General features: G+C 45.8%; 11 protein-coding genes and 2 non-coding genes across 13 annotated transcripts; 10 read left to right on the forward strand and 3 right to left on the reverse strand.

The window, feature by feature from the left end:
* Window positions 1-267: 267 nt before the first annotated feature.
* On the reverse strand, window positions 268-1,433 carry FPOAC1_006165 (uncharacterized protein; the record flags this gene model as incomplete). Its single annotated transcript, XM_044850657.1, has 3 exons — window positions 268-489; window positions 999-1,053; window positions 1,081-1,433. 3 exons carry the CDS (start codon window positions 1,431-1,433, stop codon window positions 268-270), a joined length of 630 nt encoding a protein of 209 aa, XP_044709369.1.
* Window positions 1,434-2,960: 1,527 nt separating this feature from the next.
* FPOAC1_006166 (uncharacterized protein) lies at window positions 2,961-3,962 on the forward strand (the record flags this gene model as incomplete). Its single annotated transcript, XM_044850658.1, has 1 exon — window positions 2,961-3,962. The coding sequence occupies one exon, from the start codon at window positions 2,961-2,963 to the stop codon at window positions 3,960-3,962; it is 1,002 nt and encodes a 333-aa protein (XP_044709370.1).
* Window positions 3,963-4,368: 406 nt separating this feature from the next.
* FPOAC1_006167 lies at window positions 4,369-4,451 on the forward strand. Its single transcript has one exon. It is a non-coding gene; the product is annotated as a tRNA-Lys (tRNA).
* Window positions 4,452-5,113: 662 nt separating this feature from the next.
* Window positions 5,114-6,046, forward strand: FPOAC1_006168 (uncharacterized protein; the record flags this gene model as incomplete). Its single annotated transcript, XM_044850659.1, has 2 exons — window positions 5,114-5,300; window positions 5,349-6,046. The coding sequence occupies 2 exons, from the start codon at window positions 5,114-5,116 to the stop codon at window positions 6,044-6,046; spliced, it is 885 nt and encodes a 294-aa protein (XP_044709371.1).
* Window positions 6,047-6,362: 316 nt separating this feature from the next.
* FPOAC1_006169 (uncharacterized protein) lies at window positions 6,363-6,912 on the forward strand (the record flags this gene model as incomplete). Its single annotated transcript, XM_044850660.1, has 4 exons — window positions 6,363-6,597; window positions 6,654-6,736; window positions 6,785-6,829; window positions 6,880-6,912. The coding sequence occupies 4 exons, from the start codon at window positions 6,363-6,365 to the stop codon at window positions 6,910-6,912; spliced, it is 396 nt and encodes a 131-aa protein (XP_044709372.1).
* Window positions 6,913-8,194: 1,282 nt separating this feature from the next.
* FPOAC1_006170 (uncharacterized protein) lies at window positions 8,195-9,844 on the forward strand (the record flags this gene model as incomplete). Its single annotated transcript, XM_044850661.1, has 2 exons — window positions 8,195-9,471; window positions 9,529-9,844. 2 exons carry the CDS (start codon window positions 8,195-8,197, stop codon window positions 9,842-9,844), a joined length of 1,593 nt encoding a protein of 530 aa, XP_044709373.1.
* Window positions 9,845-11,080: 1,236 nt separating this feature from the next.
* FPOAC1_006171 (uncharacterized protein) lies at window positions 11,081-12,445 on the forward strand (the record flags this gene model as incomplete). The annotated part of the gene is made up of 2 exons (XM_044850662.1): window positions 11,081-11,240; window positions 11,292-12,445. 2 exons carry the CDS (start codon window positions 11,081-11,083, stop codon window positions 12,443-12,445), a joined length of 1,314 nt encoding a protein of 437 aa, XP_044709374.1.
* Window positions 12,446-12,721: 276 nt separating this feature from the next.
* FPOAC1_006172 lies at window positions 12,722-12,821 on the reverse strand. Its single transcript has one exon. It is a non-coding gene; the product is annotated as a tRNA-Leu (tRNA).
* Window positions 12,822-13,257: 436 nt separating this feature from the next.
* FPOAC1_006173 (uncharacterized protein) lies at window positions 13,258-13,788 on the forward strand (the record flags this gene model as incomplete). The annotated part of the gene is made up of 1 exon (XM_044850663.1): window positions 13,258-13,788. The coding sequence occupies one exon, from the start codon at window positions 13,258-13,260 to the stop codon at window positions 13,786-13,788; it is 531 nt and encodes a 176-aa protein (XP_044709375.1).
* Window positions 13,789-14,730: 942 nt separating this feature from the next.
* On the forward strand, window positions 14,731-17,206 carry FPOAC1_006174 (uncharacterized protein; the record flags this gene model as incomplete). The annotated part of the gene is made up of 6 exons (XM_044850664.1): window positions 14,731-14,925; window positions 15,018-15,246; window positions 15,304-15,791; window positions 15,845-16,158; window positions 16,204-16,497; window positions 16,555-17,206. 6 exons carry the CDS (start codon window positions 14,731-14,733, stop codon window positions 17,204-17,206), a joined length of 2,172 nt encoding a protein of 723 aa, XP_044709376.1.
* Window positions 17,207-17,754: 548 nt separating this feature from the next.
* On the forward strand, window positions 17,755-18,249 carry FPOAC1_006175 (uncharacterized protein; the record flags this gene model as incomplete). Its single annotated transcript, XM_044850665.1, has 3 exons — window positions 17,755-17,865; window positions 17,929-18,038; window positions 18,093-18,249. 3 exons carry the CDS (start codon window positions 17,755-17,757, stop codon window positions 18,247-18,249), a joined length of 378 nt encoding a protein of 125 aa, XP_044709377.1.
* A 22-nt stretch (window positions 18,250-18,271) lies between these two features.
* Window positions 18,272-19,685, reverse strand: FPOAC1_006176 (uncharacterized protein; the record flags this gene model as incomplete). The annotated part of the gene is made up of 2 exons (XM_044850666.1): window positions 18,272-18,924; window positions 18,974-19,685. 2 exons carry the CDS (start codon window positions 19,683-19,685, stop codon window positions 18,272-18,274), a joined length of 1,365 nt encoding a protein of 454 aa, XP_044709378.1.
* A 349-nt stretch (window positions 19,686-20,034) lies between these two features.
* Window positions 20,035-20,363, forward strand: FPOAC1_006177 (uncharacterized protein; the record flags this gene model as incomplete). The annotated part of the gene is made up of 2 exons (XM_044850667.1): window positions 20,035-20,300; window positions 20,354-20,363. 2 exons carry the CDS (start codon window positions 20,035-20,037, stop codon window positions 20,361-20,363), a joined length of 276 nt encoding a protein of 91 aa, XP_044709379.1.
* Window positions 20,364-20,983: the final 620 nt, after the last annotated feature.

Here is a 20,983-nt window from a genome sequence, read left to right on the forward strand (position 1 = left end):
CCACATGAAATTGCAGCCACGTCCGACATAAAGCTGTATGATGGTTTGGGCTTGGAGGGTCATCTAACAAATCACAGCTGTTCAAATTTTAGAGTAAAAAACATTTATCTTATTCTTCAACACAAGCTCTAATAGTATCGCGCTTATTGAGAGATTAGCTTTGGAATCATGGGGTCAATTTCCAAGGTAAACCCTTCTGTACACAGCTATGACGGCTGCTCGTATAAACCTCCCTCTTTAGCAAGGCTCCCCATTAACAGAAACGGCCTAGAAACTCTGGGGACTAAAGTATTCCCAATCCTCAGTCAAGTCGTCGTTCAACTTGTACATTCTCCCGATAGTCGATCCATCCGCCGCCAAAGCTTCAGTGTCAGCTTTGCGACAAGAACCACAATCACAGAAAATGAGGCTAATGTCGTTTATCTTGCCGCAAGGCTTATTGTCAACATTGTTGTTGCATTTCCACTTCTTGTGGTCGGCTCGGATAGTCTTCGTTGTTGTAGGCATCTTAAAATATCGATTGTTGGTCTTAGAGTATATGATATGGAACAGAACTCGTTCTTGTGTTTGATGTTTAGTAAAATGGGTGAGGTTTTATGTATATCTGAATACTACGGGAAAGCCAACTATTTATAAATTGCCAAGATTTATGAATCACTACAACTTATGATGATGTTTGAGGTATCACAACTTTATATTACTGTTCGGACTTTGAAGGGAACACAAATAGCTGATTAATCACTCTATGTAGCAACAGACTTCTGTGTATAACCTTACATTCTACATCAGTGTCTGTAAAAAGATAGAGTTAGTGAGTGAGTGCCATCAAATTGACCACGATTACTCACTAAAAGGACTTATTTGTCTACAAAAACACAATAGAATGAATGATCAGTGTTCACAAACAAAAGAATATATTCTGAAATTCTCGGTACTAGCAATCTTGTTGCTTCCAAACCTGTCCTCCCATCTGGTCCATTAACTGGCCCGCTGTTTACCTCCCATCCGAGCTCAAAAGCTTCCGCCGAAAGGGCCCAGCCCCTGGCAGTCACACTGCAATGGTGAGTCAGTAAGACCTACTTGGTCATCTCTTTCACAACCTCTGCGTCTGCTAAGATGGTTGTAAAGTGTAGAAACTCGCTGTCTGCTTCTGACATCTGGCCCATGGGTCGTGAGATCACAATTATGTTAGCTAGAGCGCTGGCAAAAAGGTACTGTTCATCCTTATGGAGCCTAGCGATATATTCCCTGAGCACCACGTATTCCACCTTTGTCAGACGATCGGCCCCTTCCATGTGGTTAAAAATGGTCTCGACAGCACCTTGGATGATAGGAGCTTGGTCGAGGGTGTAATGCCCATTGTTTCTACACAAAATGGCGAATGCTTGGTCAACAAGCCCACCGTTGTAGCTGATGTTCTGAGAGGATTCCATGATGAAGTCTGAGGGTTTTGAGGGGTAGTCAAGAAATCGTTTTTGTCTCGTTGATGTTAGTTGGTGGAGAGGAATGTTTACTTACTGTCAGTGAGTCGCGGTGAATTGATTTAGAGAAGGAATTCAATGGTTGAAAAGGACTAGCTACATTTTTATAGTTCAACGTTTATACCTAACTCACCTCTTTGAACCCCTGTCATCGTCACTGAGACTGATCTTATCGTAACATTCGGAGTTCTTAACGAACAGATACAAGCCAATAAAGGAACAGTCGGCGTAAATGCTTGAACATGCCTAATGAGCCCACCACGACTAAAGATAATATGGCTCGGAATAATAGACACACTGTCAAACACAATTCTTTGTTGTGTTGAGTGACCTGTGCTATATGAAGGGAGTGTTCGAATGGTCATTGAAACGACACTAGTGGTGGCTGAACAGCGCACAACACAATCTGCATTGCAATTTTCTTTGTCTTGATTGAGAACTGCCACACCTTGAACCAAATACTCCGATCACTAAACATGCTCTACGGATTTGAAATGTTAAGAGTCAAGCGTACATGGGTGATGTGATCAGATTTGCATGCATGATATAAAGACACACTCGCGTTCTGCCTCATATCTCTATTGTTGATATCTTGCACATCTTTGAGTTTCGCGATCAGTGAATCACGGTTATGTGGCATATACAGCTCTGATCACAGGCAGTGGTCGCCTTCTGGCTATCGCCTCTTGTGTGAGATATGACGCATCAGGTCCTGCTATTGGTCTATCAGTGAATGTGGTAAGCACTTGCTGGGCTAAACCATCACAAGCGCCTGAGGTAGGCGTAATATTTAAACCTCGTCACTGTTCGTGAAGGAAAGTATTCTCCATCGTCACCGAGAAGATCAACAGGCTTGATAAGAATGACGCTGCAGACTATCAGACGATTCGTTCTTGGCCAAACACGATCAACTCCGAACTATCCAATAGAACCTACCGACACCGTGCTGCCTGTCTTCTACTTCGACGATACGCCGCTCCTTCGTAACTATGTGCAATGCTCTACGCTCAGATTTAATGACGCGTTGGATGCAACAATGCTCAGGGACTCTTTGTCTCGAGTGATCGCTCTTCCGGGATGGAGGAAGCTTGGCGGACGTATCCGGATTAATGTCAGAGCAAATTTGCACCGATGGTTTTGAGTGTCTACTAATCCGGCCATTAGAGCAAAAACAAACTCGAAATTCACGTCCCGGAGGCTTTTTCTTCCCAGCGGCCTGCTTTTGGGTTTCACCATACTTCCTTCGACATTAGCATAGATGAGCATCCTCTATCATCTAAGCTTCCTAGACCAACTCTAGAGAAACCGTCTATCCAAGGACAGCTCTCTGAGTTCAACACTTTAGGAGTTCCACCGGGTACTCCGCTCTGTCTGGACGACTATCTAAAGTCCGATCACCCACAATTAACAGTTCATATCGTATCTTTCACAGACGCGACTCTGGTATCAATATGTTGGCCTCACATTGCTGTCGATGGAATGAGCCTGGCTCATCTTGGCCATGCATGGAGTCTTGCACTTGCCGGACGTGTATCAGAGGTTCCACTCATGCTGTCAGCGAACGATGATCCTTTGGCCAACGCAGGACGCGATTCTGCTTTCACAGGACCACACCCCCTGGAGAAGCAACAAATCACAGGTTGGCGAACGTACATCTTTGCTTTTTACTACATCTTGGATCTAATATGGTGGCGGACCGTCGAAAGCAGAGTGATTTTTCTGCCAAAGACAGTTGCCAAAGAGCTGCGCGATCAAGCTCTATCATCCCTCAGAAAAGAACATCCAGCTCCATTCTTGAGTGAACCAGACGCAATAGTCGCCTGGTTGACCATTGTGGTTATATCTGCTCTATTCCCAAAAGGTTCAAACCGCTCTGTCACCATCGGGAATGCTTATGATCTCCGAGGGCGCGTGACTTCATTGTTTCCTGTACCAAACGACAAAGGCGCATACATCCAAAACGCCGTATTCCCATGTTGGACAATAGTGCCAGCAAAAATAGCCCACAAACGTGACGAAGATACACTAGGTTCGATCGCTTTGGCAGTTCGTAGCAGCATCCAAGGGCAAACAACCGAAGCTTCAATCCATGCCCAGGCCCGTCTCACGCGAGATGCATTGGATCTGTCGGGAATACCGCCTCTGTTTGGAAATGTCAACCAGTTTACTATCCATTTTGCTAGCGTCAGAGTCAATCTAGCAGAGTCACTAGATTTTAGGCCAGCCATCAAGAGCGACCTCGGATCAATGGAGCATAAGTATTCAGCCAAGAATGTCTGGACAGCCTCTCCAGGTCATCCTGTTTATTATCATATCAAGTGTATCAGTCCGAATAATATGCTCGCAAGGAATTACTCTCTAATTGCCAAGAGTTCAGCTGGAGATTATTGGATTAATGGCAATTATCCACCCGAGGTGTGGAAGCTGATGGAGTCAATGCTTCAAAGGTTCAATGAATGGGTTCCAAAGGGCGAAAGTTGATGTGGAGAACAATCAAGGATCATGGCTGGGCCAAGAGTGGAATCTACCGGGAGTGCCGCCAGCCACTCGCATCACTTTCGGGGAAGGCTTACTTTGTACCGGTTCCCCGATGCTTCACCCTCCCCTTCGGGGTATTTGCGCCGAACTGCAGCAAAGCATTGATGCCATCTGAGGGTCATGTTTCGGCGAGAACCACCGGCCAGATTGATCTCAGAATCTTCAGGACGAATGGTTCGACTCGTGAGAATTGACAAGAACGATGCCTGTGTTCTTTGACAGTAATGATTCTTTAATTCACATCGGTCGACTTGTTCTATGAGGGTTCTCTTTACTCGACGACACGCCTGTGGTAATTCGTCTTCTTATTACACAAATTGGATTCCAGTTTTGAACCAATCAGAGCCACGCCCGGTTAGCTCAATCGGTAGAGCGTGAGACTCTTACGAGTACGCGATCTCAAGGTTGCGGGTTCGACCCCCGCATCGGGCTGTTCCTATAAAAACGATTGCGAGCATTTGCGAGGCATCTCTTTTTGCATTTTTGTTTTTGGTGTCTTGATCTTCTTTCTGATTAGAGATTGTTGTGTGTAGTCTGTAGTCGGGTTTGAGTTCCCATTATTCCTAGAGTAAAACGATAGCTAGCTACTGAAATTAGATGAACGTGTCAATTAAATCTCCCGGCTAATCATGATATTGTTATTAGCTACGCGAACAACTCTCACAGTTGATGATTCCCTTGTAACGCGAATCTATTGCGACATCTCAGCAATACCCTCCTCTATAGACTTGTACCGCAAACTATTACCAAACAAAGTCACAGCAAATCATGCTAATACCGATGATTCTATCCTGAGACTGCTCAAAGGACCCTCAATGTCACCCTAGCCCAAGTTTTTACGACCGACCGCGTCACTTGGGTGGACCAGTGATGAAGCCATCAACATTAGCGCCGTAATATTCGCATTCAAATGCGAAAAATATGCTCCACAGAGTCTTCCTCGCGAGTATAGAATGGCTGCCTCTAAGCAGTTGAAAATGTTTTATTTCATCGAGTCTCTTTATCTTCATCATTCAATTGACTAGTCTTCAACGCTACTTTCATTCTTCTGATTTCGTTGTGAGTTCGAGTAGCCATACCCATCTCGTATCAACATGAGCCAAGACGGACCTTTCGGGCCCGTAGTGAACGGGACTCAGATTGTCTTCTTTGAGTACCTGCCCAACAAGCCTGCCGCCATTTCCTTCGTCGCCCTATTTGGTCTTGTCACAATAGCCCATTTGATATTCATCTTCATCTATCGAGCTTGGTTCTTTATCCCCTTCATTCTCGGTGGCATATGTAAGTGAGCCGGCATCTCGACTGCATATCCTAAACTAACTCTAGCAGGCGAAATCTTTGGTTACTTCGGTCGCGCCCAAGCCCACGATGACCCGGACGAAGCGGGGCCCTTCATTCTACAAAACGTCCTCCTCCTCGCCGGAACACCCTTCCTCGCTGCGACAATCTACATGAGCCTTCGACGAGTTGCTGCGGCACTGGAATCTGAGCACCTCTCGTTCCTTAGTCTTCGCTGGTTAACTAAGCTGTATGTCCTCATCGACATCGGTTGCATCGTCAGTCAGTTCATCGGTGCTATTATACCTGCTTCGGGAGATCCCGGTGCAATTGTCAAAGGTCGCATCATCCTCATCTCAGGCTTAGTAGTGCAACTGGTCGCGTTGAGCATTTTCATCATAACATCGGCATATCTTTACATTCGAATAAGAAATGAGACAGGCCCATTCTTGGACTCTTCTTTTGTTCGGTGGAGACGATACTTCAGAACAATAGAGGCTGTTACTGGAATCATGATTGTACGAAGCATTGTCCGAGCGGTCGAGTACTTGCAGGGACAAGATGGATTTGTCATTTCTCACGAAATCTTCATTTACCTGTTCGATGCCTTCCCTATGTTTTTGGTTATGTTATTCTTCTTGGTTGTTCATCCAGGTCGTCTAGTCAGACAACGGGCTGGTACGGAAGAAAAACAGAAGCGTGGTGAACACGTTCGACTGACGGAATATCCGACAAGGCTGGATCAATAGTGCTCACCTTGACAAGCTTTATGATTGAGAAGCTTATAATTTTACGCTCAAACATCAGGACATATTGCCTTATCCATAGTTTCAGGGATGGTTGATGGTTGCATGTGGTTGTTGAGGTTTATCTTTATGTGAGGTCCAGGTTAGGTCCGGTCCGGTAAAGAGGCAGATAAGATAAGATAGAATGCTGACTGTGTTTATTTCTCCACTGTTTAGTGGTTCAATCTCTGATGTCATTTGACGATGTCTCATTACAGCAAATTTGAGTCTTCATCTCACATTCCTTCGACCTTCATTGACATCAACAACTGTTCACATCATGTTCGCTCTACGACGACTTATTGCCCGCCCCGTGGCTATGCCCATCATGCGCGTAGCGACGCGTCAGATGCACGTGACACCTCGTCGCTTCGCCTCGGCTGATCAGCCCAACATGAACAACATTGAGTCAATGATGAATGACCCTCTCATCCGCGACACATTCGAGAAGCTAAGCCGTCACCCCCCGGCTATCATGGCCATGCAAAAAATGGCAGAAGTTCTCAAGAGCAAGGGTACGGCCCCCCTGCATTCTTCAGGAATGTATCCAATACTTAATTAATTGTTACAGGCGTCGACGGATCCAAGCCTCCAACAAAGATGGACCTTATGAAGCTCATGATGGATAAGGAGTTTAGAGACGCGTCTACAGAGGTATTTCACCAAACCATGTGAGAAGGGTAATGCTGATGATATTTGTAGTTGACGACTGAAATGGAAAATGCTGGTGTTGAGATTAACCCTGATGTTGGTACACCACTTTTCAATGTGCTCATTTTTGCTGACAGTGTTGATAGGTTTTTATGAAGATGATGCAAGGCGAAAAGTGAGGGTGAAACATAAGGAATGACTTTGTATACTTAAATGAGACAAGATAAATTGATGTCTTGCTGGGACTGCCAACGGCAATGAAGCTGTTTCTATTCTTGCGCATCGGTAGAGTAACATATAAGAATAAAAGGTCCATACTCTTGAACAATACACCCATACTAGACCTGTGTTATAGGAGATCTGAAGTAGGAGCAGCAGTCTCAACAAGGCGTAGAACCCGGCTATTCGTTGACGTGCATAATGAGGCTGCTTGCTGTCTCAATGCAGGAACCGTGTCCGTCAGCAGTCGCACCGATTTATCTGTTCTGGAATTCTTTTAATAGTCTTGTTCTTTTGTTGGCTTTTGCTCCATGATTGTCCAGCGACCTAACCGAGATGGACCCCCATGTCTTGTCTCGCGGATCGTGAAGGACACTATTGTTGTTGCCACCGTGCGCTAGATCTTCAATCGCCAATTGAGACCAAGACACGAGTATGAACGGACTAGGAGTATCCATGTTCAGGTTACGGGCCGGTGCAGACCAACGTACGGATACCAACATCTCGAAGGATTTCAGCTCTGACCAGTGGTTAGATTACGGTGTGTCATATCGGGCCATTTACTGTTGGATGAGCCACAATTCTTAATGCGTTGGTTCAAAGACACAACCAACAGGTCGTACTGTGCTTGAAACTGACAAGGAGGAACAAGGGTATGGGCAATGCCAATATCCACCGAACAGTGCTGATACTCAGTCACTGTAGCAGTCTGACTACTAACTAAGCCAGTCAATTATGGCTGACTTAGTTGACCCTAGTCCCCTAGCTTTGTTACCATGCTCCCTAAGGAACCAAGGGTCTTGAGGGATTTTTGAGACGGCGCTAGGTTAACTCAATGTTTAATTTGCACTTTACCTGGACCAGGCAATACATGTGGAATTTCTTCCCTGAATCGCTGACAAGGCATGGGCTAGTCTAGAATTTCAAGACGGGTTATGGATGCCTATCTAGGAAGCTGCCTTTCGAAGCCCATCCCTCCCATCAATCGGCAATCGCGACAATAGGCCGCCCTAGAAATGTGGACATCTCCTTGAAGCTGATCATTTGATTAACAAGCCCATGGAAATTAGGGGGTCTAGTACCTGCAGCGATGGATGATCTAGCAAGGGCATACAAAAGACGAACGCCACCCGAGGTCGCGACAGTCTGTTTTTATCTCTTTTAAGCACCTCCACTGTCACTCTTTTAATTTATTTCAAGATCTTGAGACTTGTTTCCTTGTCCAAGTCTAGAACCTTCAAAATGAGGCACTCACTCACACAGCTTTCTGCTGTGCTTACAGTCCTTTCCGCAACAACAAACGCTCTGCCCACTGATGGTCATTCAAATGAGAAGCATGGATCTTGCGCCAAGACCAAGGTAGCTATTCTTGGTGCCGGTGCTGCTGGTGTCGCAGCTGCTCAGAACCTCACAGCTTCTGGCATCAAAGACTTCATGATCGTTGAGCACAACGACTACATCGGTGGCCGTCTAAGAAACCAAGAGTTTGGCAAGAACGCTCAGGGAAAGCCCTACATCATCGAGCTTGGCGCCAACTGGGTCGAGGGAATTGGATCTGAAGAGACCAACGAGAACCCTATCTGGCTGCTTGCTAAGAAGCACAAGCTCAAGTCCACCTATTCCGATTACGACAAGTACAAGACTTTTGATCACGAAGGCGAGACGGATTGGAGCGACAAGATTGACGAATACGATGCTGCTTATGAGAAGGCTGCTGCCGAGGCTGGCCGTATCATGGTCGACAACTTACAGGATACTTCTGCTCGTGGCGCTCTCCGCACGGCTGGATGGCGACCTGAGAAGGACGACATGCACGCTCAAGCTGCAGACTGGTGGGGCTGGGACTTCGAAGCTGCTTGGACACCCGATGAGAGTGGCCTTGTTTATGGTGTTGCTGGTGGCAATGCTAGCTTTGGATACTTCAGCGACGTTAGCAATCTCGTTATCGACCAGCGTGGTTACAACATTATCCTCCAAGAGGAAGCCAAGGAGTTCCTTCGCAAGAACGACAAGCGCCTGCGCCTCAGCACTACCGTTGAGGGTATCAAGTACGACAAGAAGGGTGTCAAGATCACCACCAAGGATGGTGGCTGCATCGAGGCCGACTACGCCATCTGCACTTTCTCCGTCGGTGTTCTCCAAAACAACGTTGTCGAGTTCAAGCCTGCCCTTCCCGAATGGAAGCAGAGCGCCATTGACCAATTTGCCATGGGCACCTACACCAAGATTTTTATGCAGTTCAACGAGTCTTTCTGGGATGACGAGACCCAATTCCTCCTCTACGCCGACCCTATTGAGCGTGGCCGATACCCTCTTTTCCAGTCTCTTAACGCCAAGGGTTTTGCTGAGGGTTCCAATATCCTCTTCGCTACTGTGACCGGAGAGCAGGCTTGGCGTGTAGAACGCCAGACTGACGAGGAGACCATGGAGCAGATGCTCGAGGTTCTCCAACTCATGTTCCCCAAGAAGAAGATCCCCAAGCCCACAGCCTTCACATACCCTCGCTGGAGCACCGAGTCGTAAGTCAAAATCAAAGCATTCCATCGTTTAAAAGAGAGAAACTAACCAATTTGTAGTTGGGCATTCGGTTCTTACAGTAACTGGCCTGTCGGTATGACTCTCGAGAAGCACCAAAACATGCGCGCCAACGTCGAGAGACTCTGGTTCGCCGGTGAAGCCAACTCTGCCGAGATGTACGGTTTCGTCCACGGTGCCTGGACCGAGGGACGCTACATCGGCCACAAGATCGGTAACATCATCAACGGAAAGGCTGGTGACGACGAATTCGATATGACGCGATACGAGACCCTCCACGGAACAACGTTTGAGGATGAGCTTGATGAGGAGAACGGATGGTTGTTTCCTTATAACATCGAGGAGGGCGGTGTCTAAGCGGACGTGGGGATAATCCTTATTGTATATACCTTGATTTGGGACACCAGAGACCAGATACCCATTGTGAATCAGCCAGGAGATGGCTCTGATATATTATTATTTAATGCATTATCTGTCATAAAACTTGGTCTCGCTGGGTGAATAGGTACATATATATGTATGTGAGCTTTGCCTCCTACCGTTTCACCCAACTATGTAACTTTAGATTGGCTTTGTGACGATCAAATAGGTCCCATGTAAAGTATGGATAATCATTCAACCACCACGCCTGTCAATATCGTCTCTTTGCCATGTCTATCTGCCGTTGGTTCGCATGATGACGTCTTTGATTGGTTATCAATAGTTAGTGACGCGGCAATGTCTGAGCGTCGGTTAGTGATATCGGTTTGTGTGGGATGATTGATAAGTCATTGTCTTGGCATTTCATTGAATTATCTCCGATATGCAGCTTGCTGATATCATCCTAGAAAAAGCCACCAGTCAGATCCGGATGCCCCGGTATTGACACCAAATGCCTGTACTCATCATCTGTATTGAGCACTAGTTTCCTAAGATAAGTAGAAACTCATAAGACATGTTCAATTAAAGCCTCGTATTAGGTTATGGACCCCAGAAGCCGTCGCCGGTCACCGTTCGAAGAGAACCACTTTAACAGTTGAGAATTGGAGAAGCGGATATAGATGACACAAATGCGACAATGATCATCTCCAACACATTCGGACTTTGAGAAATATCACTCTGTAACTCCGTTCGGCAAATGGCAAGACCAGGTTTCCGACACCGCCAAGGCCACAAGACCTGCGCATTGTCCATTTAATTGAAGCTATTCATTGGACTAACTCTTCTCCAAGTTACTCCCCTCACCCTTGCCAAGCGCCAAGAAGATCTAAGGTTAGACTTTAGGTTTCCTAAGCCTCACGGTAGATGAGAAACGACGAATCATCAACCAGAGACCGCGTAATTCGTCATTCGGACGCCGAAACTGACTGTGCAACAACTCCCCACCCTCTGACAGCGTAGCCAGCTTGGCGATACATTCTACGCGTCATAGTCAAACGATACTTGTAGTTGAGCACTGATTCCTTAACTTCATCATGTCTCCTGTTATAGTACCCGTCTGTAGTCAAGCCCCTGACGTAGGTGTCGGAGTATTTTATTAACTACACCATTGTCCCGAAGCCACGATATCTGGTTGTACCTTTCACGACTCTCTACAAGACTTCTAGAAAAGAAATGTTGCGAACACTTGCCCTTGCAAGCGTCCTTGCTGGACAAAGGCTACATACTACAGCTCAACGTGATGAGGTAGACAACAGCAACCTGGACCCTCTACGGTTCAACGAAGATGGCACATTCCAAATATGCGTCTTCTCGGACCTTCACTTTGCAGAAGGTTTGTCAGAAACAATGGTGCCTTGATAAATTGTGGCTAACAAAAGCGCAGATGCTTCCTCAATAGGACCAGAGAAAGACGCCAGATCTGCACAAGTCATGGCCGATGTCATCGATGCCAAATCACCAGACCTCGTCGTTCTTAACGGAGATCTCATCAACGGAGAGTCGACATATTCTCACAACAGCACGCACTACATAGATCAGATCGTCGCTCCAATGGTTGATCGGAATTTGACGTGGGCTTCAACATACGGAAACCATGATCATAATCGCAACATCAACGGCACAGGAATGTTGGAGCGCGAACACATGTGGCCCGGATCAAGAACAGATTCCATGGTTCCTGGAAGCGATGCGGGAACAACCAACTATTACCTTCCCGTGTATGCATCAGACTGCAGCTCGAATTGCACACCTGAACTTATTCTATGGTTCTTTGACAGTCGCGGTGGCTTTTATTACCAAAGTAGCGCGCAGCCCAACTGGGTTCACAACAGTGTGGTGGAATGGTTCAACGACACCAATGCCGATTTGGTCGAGCAATATGGCAAGGAGATTCCATCGTTGGCATTCACACACATTCCTGTTTATGCCTCACTTCAACTCCAGAAGGAATCTGGTGTCGATAAAAACAACCACCCCGGAATCAACGATGAGACCGTTATCCAACAAGGTGACGGATGGTGTGGCGAAGAGAAAGGAGGATGCTCATATGGAAGTCAAGACGTGCCGCTAATGCAGGCTTTGGTCTCGACACCTGGTGTCATTGGTCTCTTTTCCGGACATGACCATGCAAACTCTTGGTGCTACAAATGGGATTCCAAAGTTGGCGATATGGAGCTGGAAGGAAATGGCATCAACCTCTGTTATGGCCAGCATACCGGCTACGGCGGTTATGGCGACTGGATTCGAGGTGGACGACAAATCGTTGTCACCCAAGAGGGACTCAAGAACAACGAAGTTGATTCACATATTCGGCTTGAGTCAAAGGATGTTGTGGGACGAATTTCTCTCAACTCGACGTACAATACTGATTCGTACGAAGCGACGCCGAATCAGAAGACGTTTCTGAGTGATGCCAGCTCTTCTAACCCGTCTCCTTCCCAACGCCCTGAATCTTTGGCCGCGCATTTGGGATTCAAGACAGCTTTTAGTTCACCTTTGGTTGTTATTGCTGGAGTGATTGCATGGATTGTGCTTTAGAGCGATAGATTAGATGTTTGATAGAATACATTTCGATACCCATTACTTTGTATGTCCCTGTAACACAGCTTACAAACAAGACGACGTATCTGACGAGTCGACTTTGGCATGATCAGCGAGATTGAACTGGTTATTGGCAAGTTGCACTGCCCAAGCCTAGTTGCAATCAGCTCACCCATATAGAAAGTAATAGTGCCTCACAACCGGCGACAAAAAGGTAGACGACATTTTGAACAGTAGAAAAGTGCTACTAGAACAAGCAAAAAGAGAATTCTTTGATGAGACTGGGACTCGAACCCAGGAGGATTGCTCCACCAGGAAATTGGTGTTAAGGTTAACCTTAACCTGGCGCCATAACCAACTCGGCCATCTCACCCAAGCTAGTGCTGTTGAAGATATTCGTCCGCAGTACAGACCAGATTCTTAGGCAACGACAACTGCCCGGTGGTTCCCATTTATTGCTGGCCATTCACTCAATGAAATTTATCAAAGAGCAATGTTACTGTTGTCAATGACAGGATGCTTTGATTTTCTCACGGTAGAACAAAGCAATTCAACCTCTTTTATAAGTCTGGACAATGCTATATCCCTCCTCAACTTTCACTGTAGTAGGTCGAACAAAGGAGTCACGGTGCCCTTGTCTACTTGAATTCACATTGACTCCCAAAATATATAAACTTCCCAGTAATAGTCAGCAATCGTTTTCATCTCTGCAAGCTACACTTCCTACTAAGGATTGCTACCAGTCAAGCTTTGTCTTGACTATTCCTAACACCACAAACACGCCAAACAGACACCCAAATCGAGTCAAAATGTCTCCCTTTGACCACAAACACACAAACTACCAGAAGGCCCCCCGGGATCTTCATGGTAGACGACCTGTCTCAGTCCAAGGTTGGACCTTGAACACTGGTCGTGCGATGCAAGACATGCCTCTGTCTTCCCGAGAAACCTATGGCAAGCAGCGATCCTCCAATTCATCGACATCTGACAATCAGTTTGATATTCTGATGGCAGAGTGCGCGGCAGTGCGAAACAAGATGGAGAAGATTGAAGACAAGATCGCTGAGCTTTACTACGCTCGTCAGAAAAACGGCGACACTGCTTCATCTGCATCTTCCGATGCTAACACCTCTGCAAGCCAGAAACGTGCTAGTAAGAAGGGTAATTGCACTGTTGGAAAGCAACAAAAGTCCCCTTGGACAGAATTCTACGACTGCAAGGACTACTCACATTTTGAACAAGTCGAGGAAACGGTAGAGAATCGCAAGGCAAAGAAGCTCAAGACTGAGGAGGAGAAGAACCGTCATATAAACATGGTTTTCTTGCGGGAGAACCCGTAAGTAACTATGACCCTGGTTTGTTTTTGGAGTTTGGAATTTTCTTTTGTGTAATGTAGTTATTTGATAGATAACTGAAGAGGTCAAAAGAGACAATATAATTGAATCAATTTGTCCCCGTTATGTAACTGACACTTGATCTGTTTATTTCTGCGCTAGATAAATATTATGGCTGATCATAAACTGGTGCAAGCACTGTTATGCAATTTATGGGTCTAGAAACTTTGTAACCCAATTATACTGTTTGTTTCAGTGGATCGTGTGAGTGGAGAATATTGACAGCCTTATCTCGGAACTTATTCAATCACGATCTCGTATGTAAGATCAAAGTTAATTTACGATCCATATCAAGAGGGTCTTTGGTTGAGAAACAAGTGTAGAGACTGTCAGTCATTGACTAGCTATGAAGAAAACTCAAGTCAGAAAAATGTTGTCTCGTTGCAACAACTTTGACCAATATATTACTTACTTACTAGAGATATCACTATAATGGGTAGCGTCGGCAGAGAATCTTATGCACTAATGAACTTATGGCTATAGCCATATCTCAGGTGATGGAACCAATCAAACCTGACCGAGGTATTTGCGTAAGACGGGGTTTCCTCACTCAGTTCTTCTCTCCCTACTTACCTGGTAGATGATCTCGAAGAAAAAAAAAAAAGACAGGCCCATCCATATCCGATCCAGCCCACTCTTCACCGTACCTACATACATAGTATTTTATTTATCCCACAAGCATATGGTTACCCCAACGAGACAACTCTGACACGACTCGAACCGGCGACCAAGTGTCTATCATTTCCTCTTGGGGATTTGGCATCTTACCATCGTCCCGCCCTGCCCGCTCAATGAGCAAAGTCTTTACCTACCCTCCGCCTCACTCTCAACATCAGCTTTGAGCCACTCGTTTATTCGTTACTTGCCACAGATTCAAACCACAGTCCCATGACCAACCCAAATAAGCCTACCCGAGCACAAGAACACCAAAAGAGCAATCGGCCGCTGCTCCCCAGGAAGTCCCTCAGAGACGGACATGAAGAGGCTCAGCAGCATCAATATTCGCCACTCGACATTTCCGACCTGCCTAGGGCAGCCTTGACAGCCGTCGCATGCAACAACTGCCGCCTTAGAAAGTCAAAGGTTTGTCCCGCCACCACCTTGACTGTCTCTTCTTTCTTTTTTTCTCTCTTTGTATCGTCTTGTGGCAACATGTATTTTTATTGACTTTGTAGTGTGATGGTCGTAAGCCAGCATGTTCTGCATGTGTGAGTCGGCGGCAAAAATGTATATACCGGGCCGAGGTTACGCAGGAGAAGATGCTCGAGTTACGGAAAGGCTCTAGAGACCTTTTTCAGGCTCTAGAGCTGTTAAGGACTGCCCCAGAAGAGAATGTTGCTGCTATGCTGCTGGATTTGCGCAGCAGAGGCTCCGTGTCCGACTTCCTACAGTCTGTCGACTCAGGTACAGCAGGTACAGCAGGTACTTCGTCACCTTTAAATCCATTAACTACAAGTCTAGCAGGGACTTTGGCCAGCTCTGCCCTGGAAATGGATCTTAATATGCGCTACTCGAGCGCGTTTCCTACCCTAGAAAATCTCACAATCACGGATGTAGATCTCGGACTGTTGGCTGATGATAAGCGCAATTCAAAATCACTAACCTTTTCGGAGCCAACGTCAATCTCACCTTATTCTCCTATAGACTTCTCGGGACGGCAACCCGCGACACCGGCAACTTCCGAGTCCTTCTCAACGCCTAGTGATACCACCGGAGATTCATCTCAGCAGTCATACATTGACCATCGATTGGAGGGTCTTCAGATTTGGCAATGGACCTCAGTTCCCATCCCCGAAACTCTAGCAGAGCAGACAATCTCTTTCTATCTCTCCAACGAGCATCCTCTCATTGCATTTTTCGACGCCAATTTATTCATCAGAGATCTTGTATCAGGCGGAGGACGCTTCTGCACACCTGTCCTTGTCAGTTCTTTACTTGCTTGGTCCTGTGTAAGTTGCTGTACTCGGTATTCTTGGTTTGGTCCTTGGCTGATGAGACCTAGGCCTCCTATTCGCAGTTCGAACCAAGGGCACAGCCACTGTCGTTTGCCTTTCTAAAAGAGGCAAAGAAGCGTTGGCGGGATCTCCCCGACTGTAACTGTGTCACAGCCCTCACATCTGCCATGTTCTTGACCGTGACATGCAACCAACATGGACAAGACCGTATTGGGCTGTTTTATCTTGATGCAAGTGTAGAGATTGGTCGTCGGCTCGGTTTGTTTGACAATGAGAATGCACAGATAGTCAGTGTAGAAGATGACGAGGAGCTGAAATCTGCATTTTCGTATGCTGCCTGGGGATCGTTTGGCTGGCATAGGTAAGCGAGCCTTCAATTAGAAACGGTCTTTGCTGAACCGTTTAGTCTACACTCCGTCAACTTCCGAACACAACACCGAATACTCCACCCGCCAACTTTACCTATACCAGGAGATGTATCTGGACCACCACTTGTTGATCATATGGGAAGCACGTTCACATGGATATGCAAATTCTGGTTGATTACGCACAAGATATTCGGAGAGGGGTTCAACAACTTCAGTCGCATGCCCATGTCACACGCACACCAGATGTACCAGTTGTTGCTCGACTGGGCCGCTGCTCTGCCAGATGAGGTAAAGAGAAGTGGCACATGCCCGCACCATGTTTTAGTGTTACAGTGGGTATTCCATAAGCATCGTCCCAAGTTCCAAGTTCCAAGCTGACAGTTGCATAGTATTTGGTACCACACGTCAATAATAGATATCTGGCGACCTTTCCTAGAAAATCACCGAGAGGAAGACACACCACTGAGTTCAACAGCCAACGCCGCGCATATGGCGTCAACACAGCAGCTGAAACGTATCTTGTACATGTACCGTACACGATTTGAGTCGACAAACATGACAATGTTTATCACACCCGGTTTGCTTACTTTAATCAACGAAATATTTCGCAACCCCGAAGCACCGGACGCTCAGTTTTGGTTCATTCTCGCGGCACGTGGCTCTCTCTCTATTGCATCATGGTGCAAAGGCCTCCGCGGCATCACAGAAGGACTTATGGCGATTGGATGGCAAAATGGGACTTTCAGGCGTCACGGTTGGGCGGGAAACAGCATGATCGAGGATGTTCGCGCTGCAACAAGAGCGTTGGTGCAAGACGGCGCGTACAGAAGTCTTTATCCCATCAACCTGGATTCGGCGAGCGAAGATATGGGATACATAGGAATGGAAGCTCTGGCCAGGGAATTCCAGCGGTTAACTGTACAAAATGAGCCGCGTGGGCAGGAGATAGAGATGACAAGCGAGCAACCCGTCTGGAAGGGAGATCCTCGAGACTTGTCGATGACGTTGAGCGAGGCAACCGAAGAAGAAGAGTACAGGTAACATAGTGACTACATAATGGTTAATTAAATACACGAGTAATAACCAATCGCTGTTGTAGGAGATACTGACGGTATTCATCATGGTGGTTGCACGACTTGTGCTCGAGTAGGTGTGTCTCGGACTTGCATACAGATTCGTAATCTGCGTGTAGATCTCCTATCATGTTTACCAGACTTGATAAATACTATGGAGCTTCGGGCACTAAATTTGATGGCTAGAATTTGATCATTTTAGCGGTGTAAAAAGAAGCATCTTGTGTAGTCGCATATCCATCCACATTAGGCATACGGAACATGCATATTCCCGTCTTACATGAATCGTATGGCAGTGCTAGGCCCATACGAAGACATTGCGCCAAGATACAGTCAGCAGTAGCTCTATCCAGGCAAACATGCCTTTGTATCCTAGTTTTTACATTTACCGCTGACAATGGGATTTGCCGCGTCACAACTACAAAACCCCGCCTACGATCGTTAAACATACACATTTCCCCCCTTTACTGGAATTAACTATCCCTCTATCCTTAACTTCGTTTCAAACTCCCCACAATGTGTGTTGCCAATAAAGAATTGATGCAAAAATCCAGCCAGACTGCTGGTTCATCGGAAGAGTTCTTTTCCGTCTCCACGATCGCTGTGAATCCTGACAGAATCGATGAGGTACTATTATCATCTTTATGGCATCATGGAAAAAAGATATTCCTGTATATTGATAGAAAACAGGCCTATGAGTGCTTGGCTGAAGTTGCTGAAGCCACAATGAAGGAAGAAGGCGCCAAAATATACAGGTTCTACAAAACTGAAGGCAAAGACGAGTTTGTGTGCATGGAAAAGTAAGAGTATGTCTGAGCTAGGAAACTATATGAAATGCTAAACTCGTTATTCAGATTTGTGAGTCGAGATGCTTATGCAGTGCATACCAGCTCGGAACACGTGAGGGAATGGGCAAAGAAATATCTTGATTCTGGAATCTTTGTAGGAAGCTTTGGATTCCACCATCTTGCCAAGGAGGGCCCTGGAGCCGGTGGATTCGATCGACCCTGACCATGTTTCTATAGCCGCCACTTCAACATGAAGCGCTCTGAAGCCTCTGTTTGATCTCTTCCGTCAATAGTTTATACTCTTTGTTGTCGTCACCCTTTTTGAGAGCCTCGAGAATGGTTTCTTCCCAGACTTGAACATCCCCGTACTTGTCATCTGACGTGACATATGGCCAAATAACAAGATCAGGGTCATCAGTAACCTTCTTCCTTACTTCAGCAACCTCTTCAGGATCCATCTCTGTTGGGTCAAAGTCGTCATTCATAAACTCCTCCACAGTCAAGGGGACGCTCCTCGAATATCGGTAAACCACCTCCCTCAAGGCGGGGTTTCCCTGCCGGACAGCCCCCCAGAACTCTGCCCAGGTAGGCTCACTCCCGTCAGCCCATGCCGCTACGTTAAACATATGAATGGACTCAAGCTTTGGGGTACTTCCACTCAGGAACTCCTTCATGCTTTCAGTAGTACTCATTGTCTCTAGCCGTAGCGATTTCAGCTGAGGCATGGTGTTTGGCTCGAAGCGTAGAGCGTTTTCGCCAAGATGCCCATCCTCATGACCAGCTATACATAGGTACTCTAGATTCTCTGCATGTTGGAAAAGAAAATCCGGCATCTCGTTGAAGAAAGAGTTGAAACCGTCCAACGTGTTGGCTGCCCATCCAGCTCCGTTATCTTGGCCTTGCCGATGTTAGTTGTAGATCTTTGAATATTATGTGAGAGGGATTACCATAGGCTCTTATTGTCAGATTCTTCAACTGTGCCACAAAAGTTGCCCACTCCGGTTCTAACCAGCATGAAGCCTTGATTGGCAGGAAGTGAAGCAGTTCAAGAGAATCTGTCTTTGCATGTTTGGCCAAATCAAGCCAGAGTGTATTCCAAGCTTGTCTCCAGCTGTACATTTCCTCTTTCTCCTCGACTGTTTCCCAGTCTTCCGGCGAGGTGCAGAAATACATACTTATATCGGAAAGGTCGTTCTCATCCCAACCTCCATCAATCTCAAAGTCCTCTTCTCCATTCGTGTGTATGCTCAGCATGGAACATTTGGGCATCCCTTTGAACTGAATCACATCGTGAATGACTGGAATGTCGTCTGAGTCCCGAGCCCAGACGGAACCCGGGTAATCATCCCAGTACCATGCCTCTTCGGAACTGGGATCAACTTTTGTACCTTCCAGACTCGAGTTGGGCGGATTGGGTTGAAATTTTACGTATAGACGTACGCTTAATGTGTGAGCGCCATGCAACTGAATCACGGATTGGAGATTGTTCTCTTTGACCAGGGGACAATCAACCTTGATGTGACGGAAAATTTGAGGGACCAGTTGATTTCGTAATTTCTTGTTAGCGACACTCAAGGCTACTTTGTCTGTCCAAGGGAGTAGATCGCTGATTGCGAGGAAGATCTCTGGTGGTAAGTAATCCAAGGCTGGCTGAGGCATGTCTGCAAATTGTCGATATGATTCTTGATGTTTCTATCTGGTGAAATATTTGCTGAGAATGATGACAAGGGAGATGCTTATGCTGACATGAACTTGTCTTGACACGGTGAGATTGACGTATTTGGAAATCACGTGTTCATATATTCCTTGGTAGAATATGGAGCCTTGCGTCATAGGCTATCGCCACATACAATGCTATTATTAAATGTGAGTTGATCGAGTCCCTAATTAATTATTTATTTATTTATCAAAAATATTACTGTTTCCAGACATTTCTAACTCAAATTATATTGAACCAACCAAACATTCCAAATTTACGATACATTGTCACACAATCAAGGAATTCACAATGGCTGCCAACAAAACTACCCATGATGAGCGTTCATCCTCAACCGATCAACAAAATGATTCTTCTAGCGAAAACGAGTCAAAACAAATGACCAAGTCAAACAAAAATGATTTCAACAGTCAAGATCAACAAGTTTCGCAACCAGCAGGCCGAGAAGCTGAAAAGAAGCAAAAGAGCAGTGCACCTCGAGTGAGGTTGGATATGGATCTCGATGTCGAATTGGAACTTAAAGCAAAGATTCAAGGTGATCTTGAATTGGCAGTTTTGTAAGTCAAGGATGTTTTAGAACAAAAAACAAAGAATGAACTGACAAGATTAGGGAAAACTAAACAACGATGGATATGAATACGGGAGGCGCAGAATGGGAATACCTATATAGTGATGGCACTGTTTGTATAATAGCGGATATCTAATATTTTGGTGGATATGATGTTTTTGGCCTGTGTCTAGAACATGTAAAATGTGACTATTTACAGTACTCGAGATAAAAAGTCATAATGTGTTTGAGGTTTTCTCCTCCTTTGTAGAATACTCTATCAAGTGCGACTGATTCATACAAACATGAGCATGTAGATGAACAAAAAGAGATTAAAATCGTGGGGATTGACCACGATACTGTCACTTCAGTAACACCCACCACCGCTTCCAGTATAGAGGTAAAGTCTTAGCTGCATCAGGATTAATACTGTTCCAAACAGGGCACCCTTCTGTAGCAAAGGGAAAATAATACCGCGTACATTTGTTTCTATTCTTTGTCTTGTTTCTTTATTAAATCTATCGCTTGGAATTGCATGCCACGATCTCACGGTATCGCAATTTAACAGGGTCTGCAATTAATTGTGTGGCGGTGACAACAGAATTAATTGTATGTGGCTTATAATATGCCACCTGTCAATTATAGGTAATCATCATCAAACGTCAACAACCCCTCACTCAACTCATCAAACAA

This window comes from Fusarium poae, chromosome 2 (assembly GCF_019609905.1).
Source record: "Fusarium poae strain DAOMC 252244 chromosome 2, whole genome shotgun sequence".
Lineage (NCBI taxonomy): Eukaryota > Fungi > Ascomycota > Sordariomycetes > Hypocreales > Nectriaceae > Fusarium > Fusarium poae.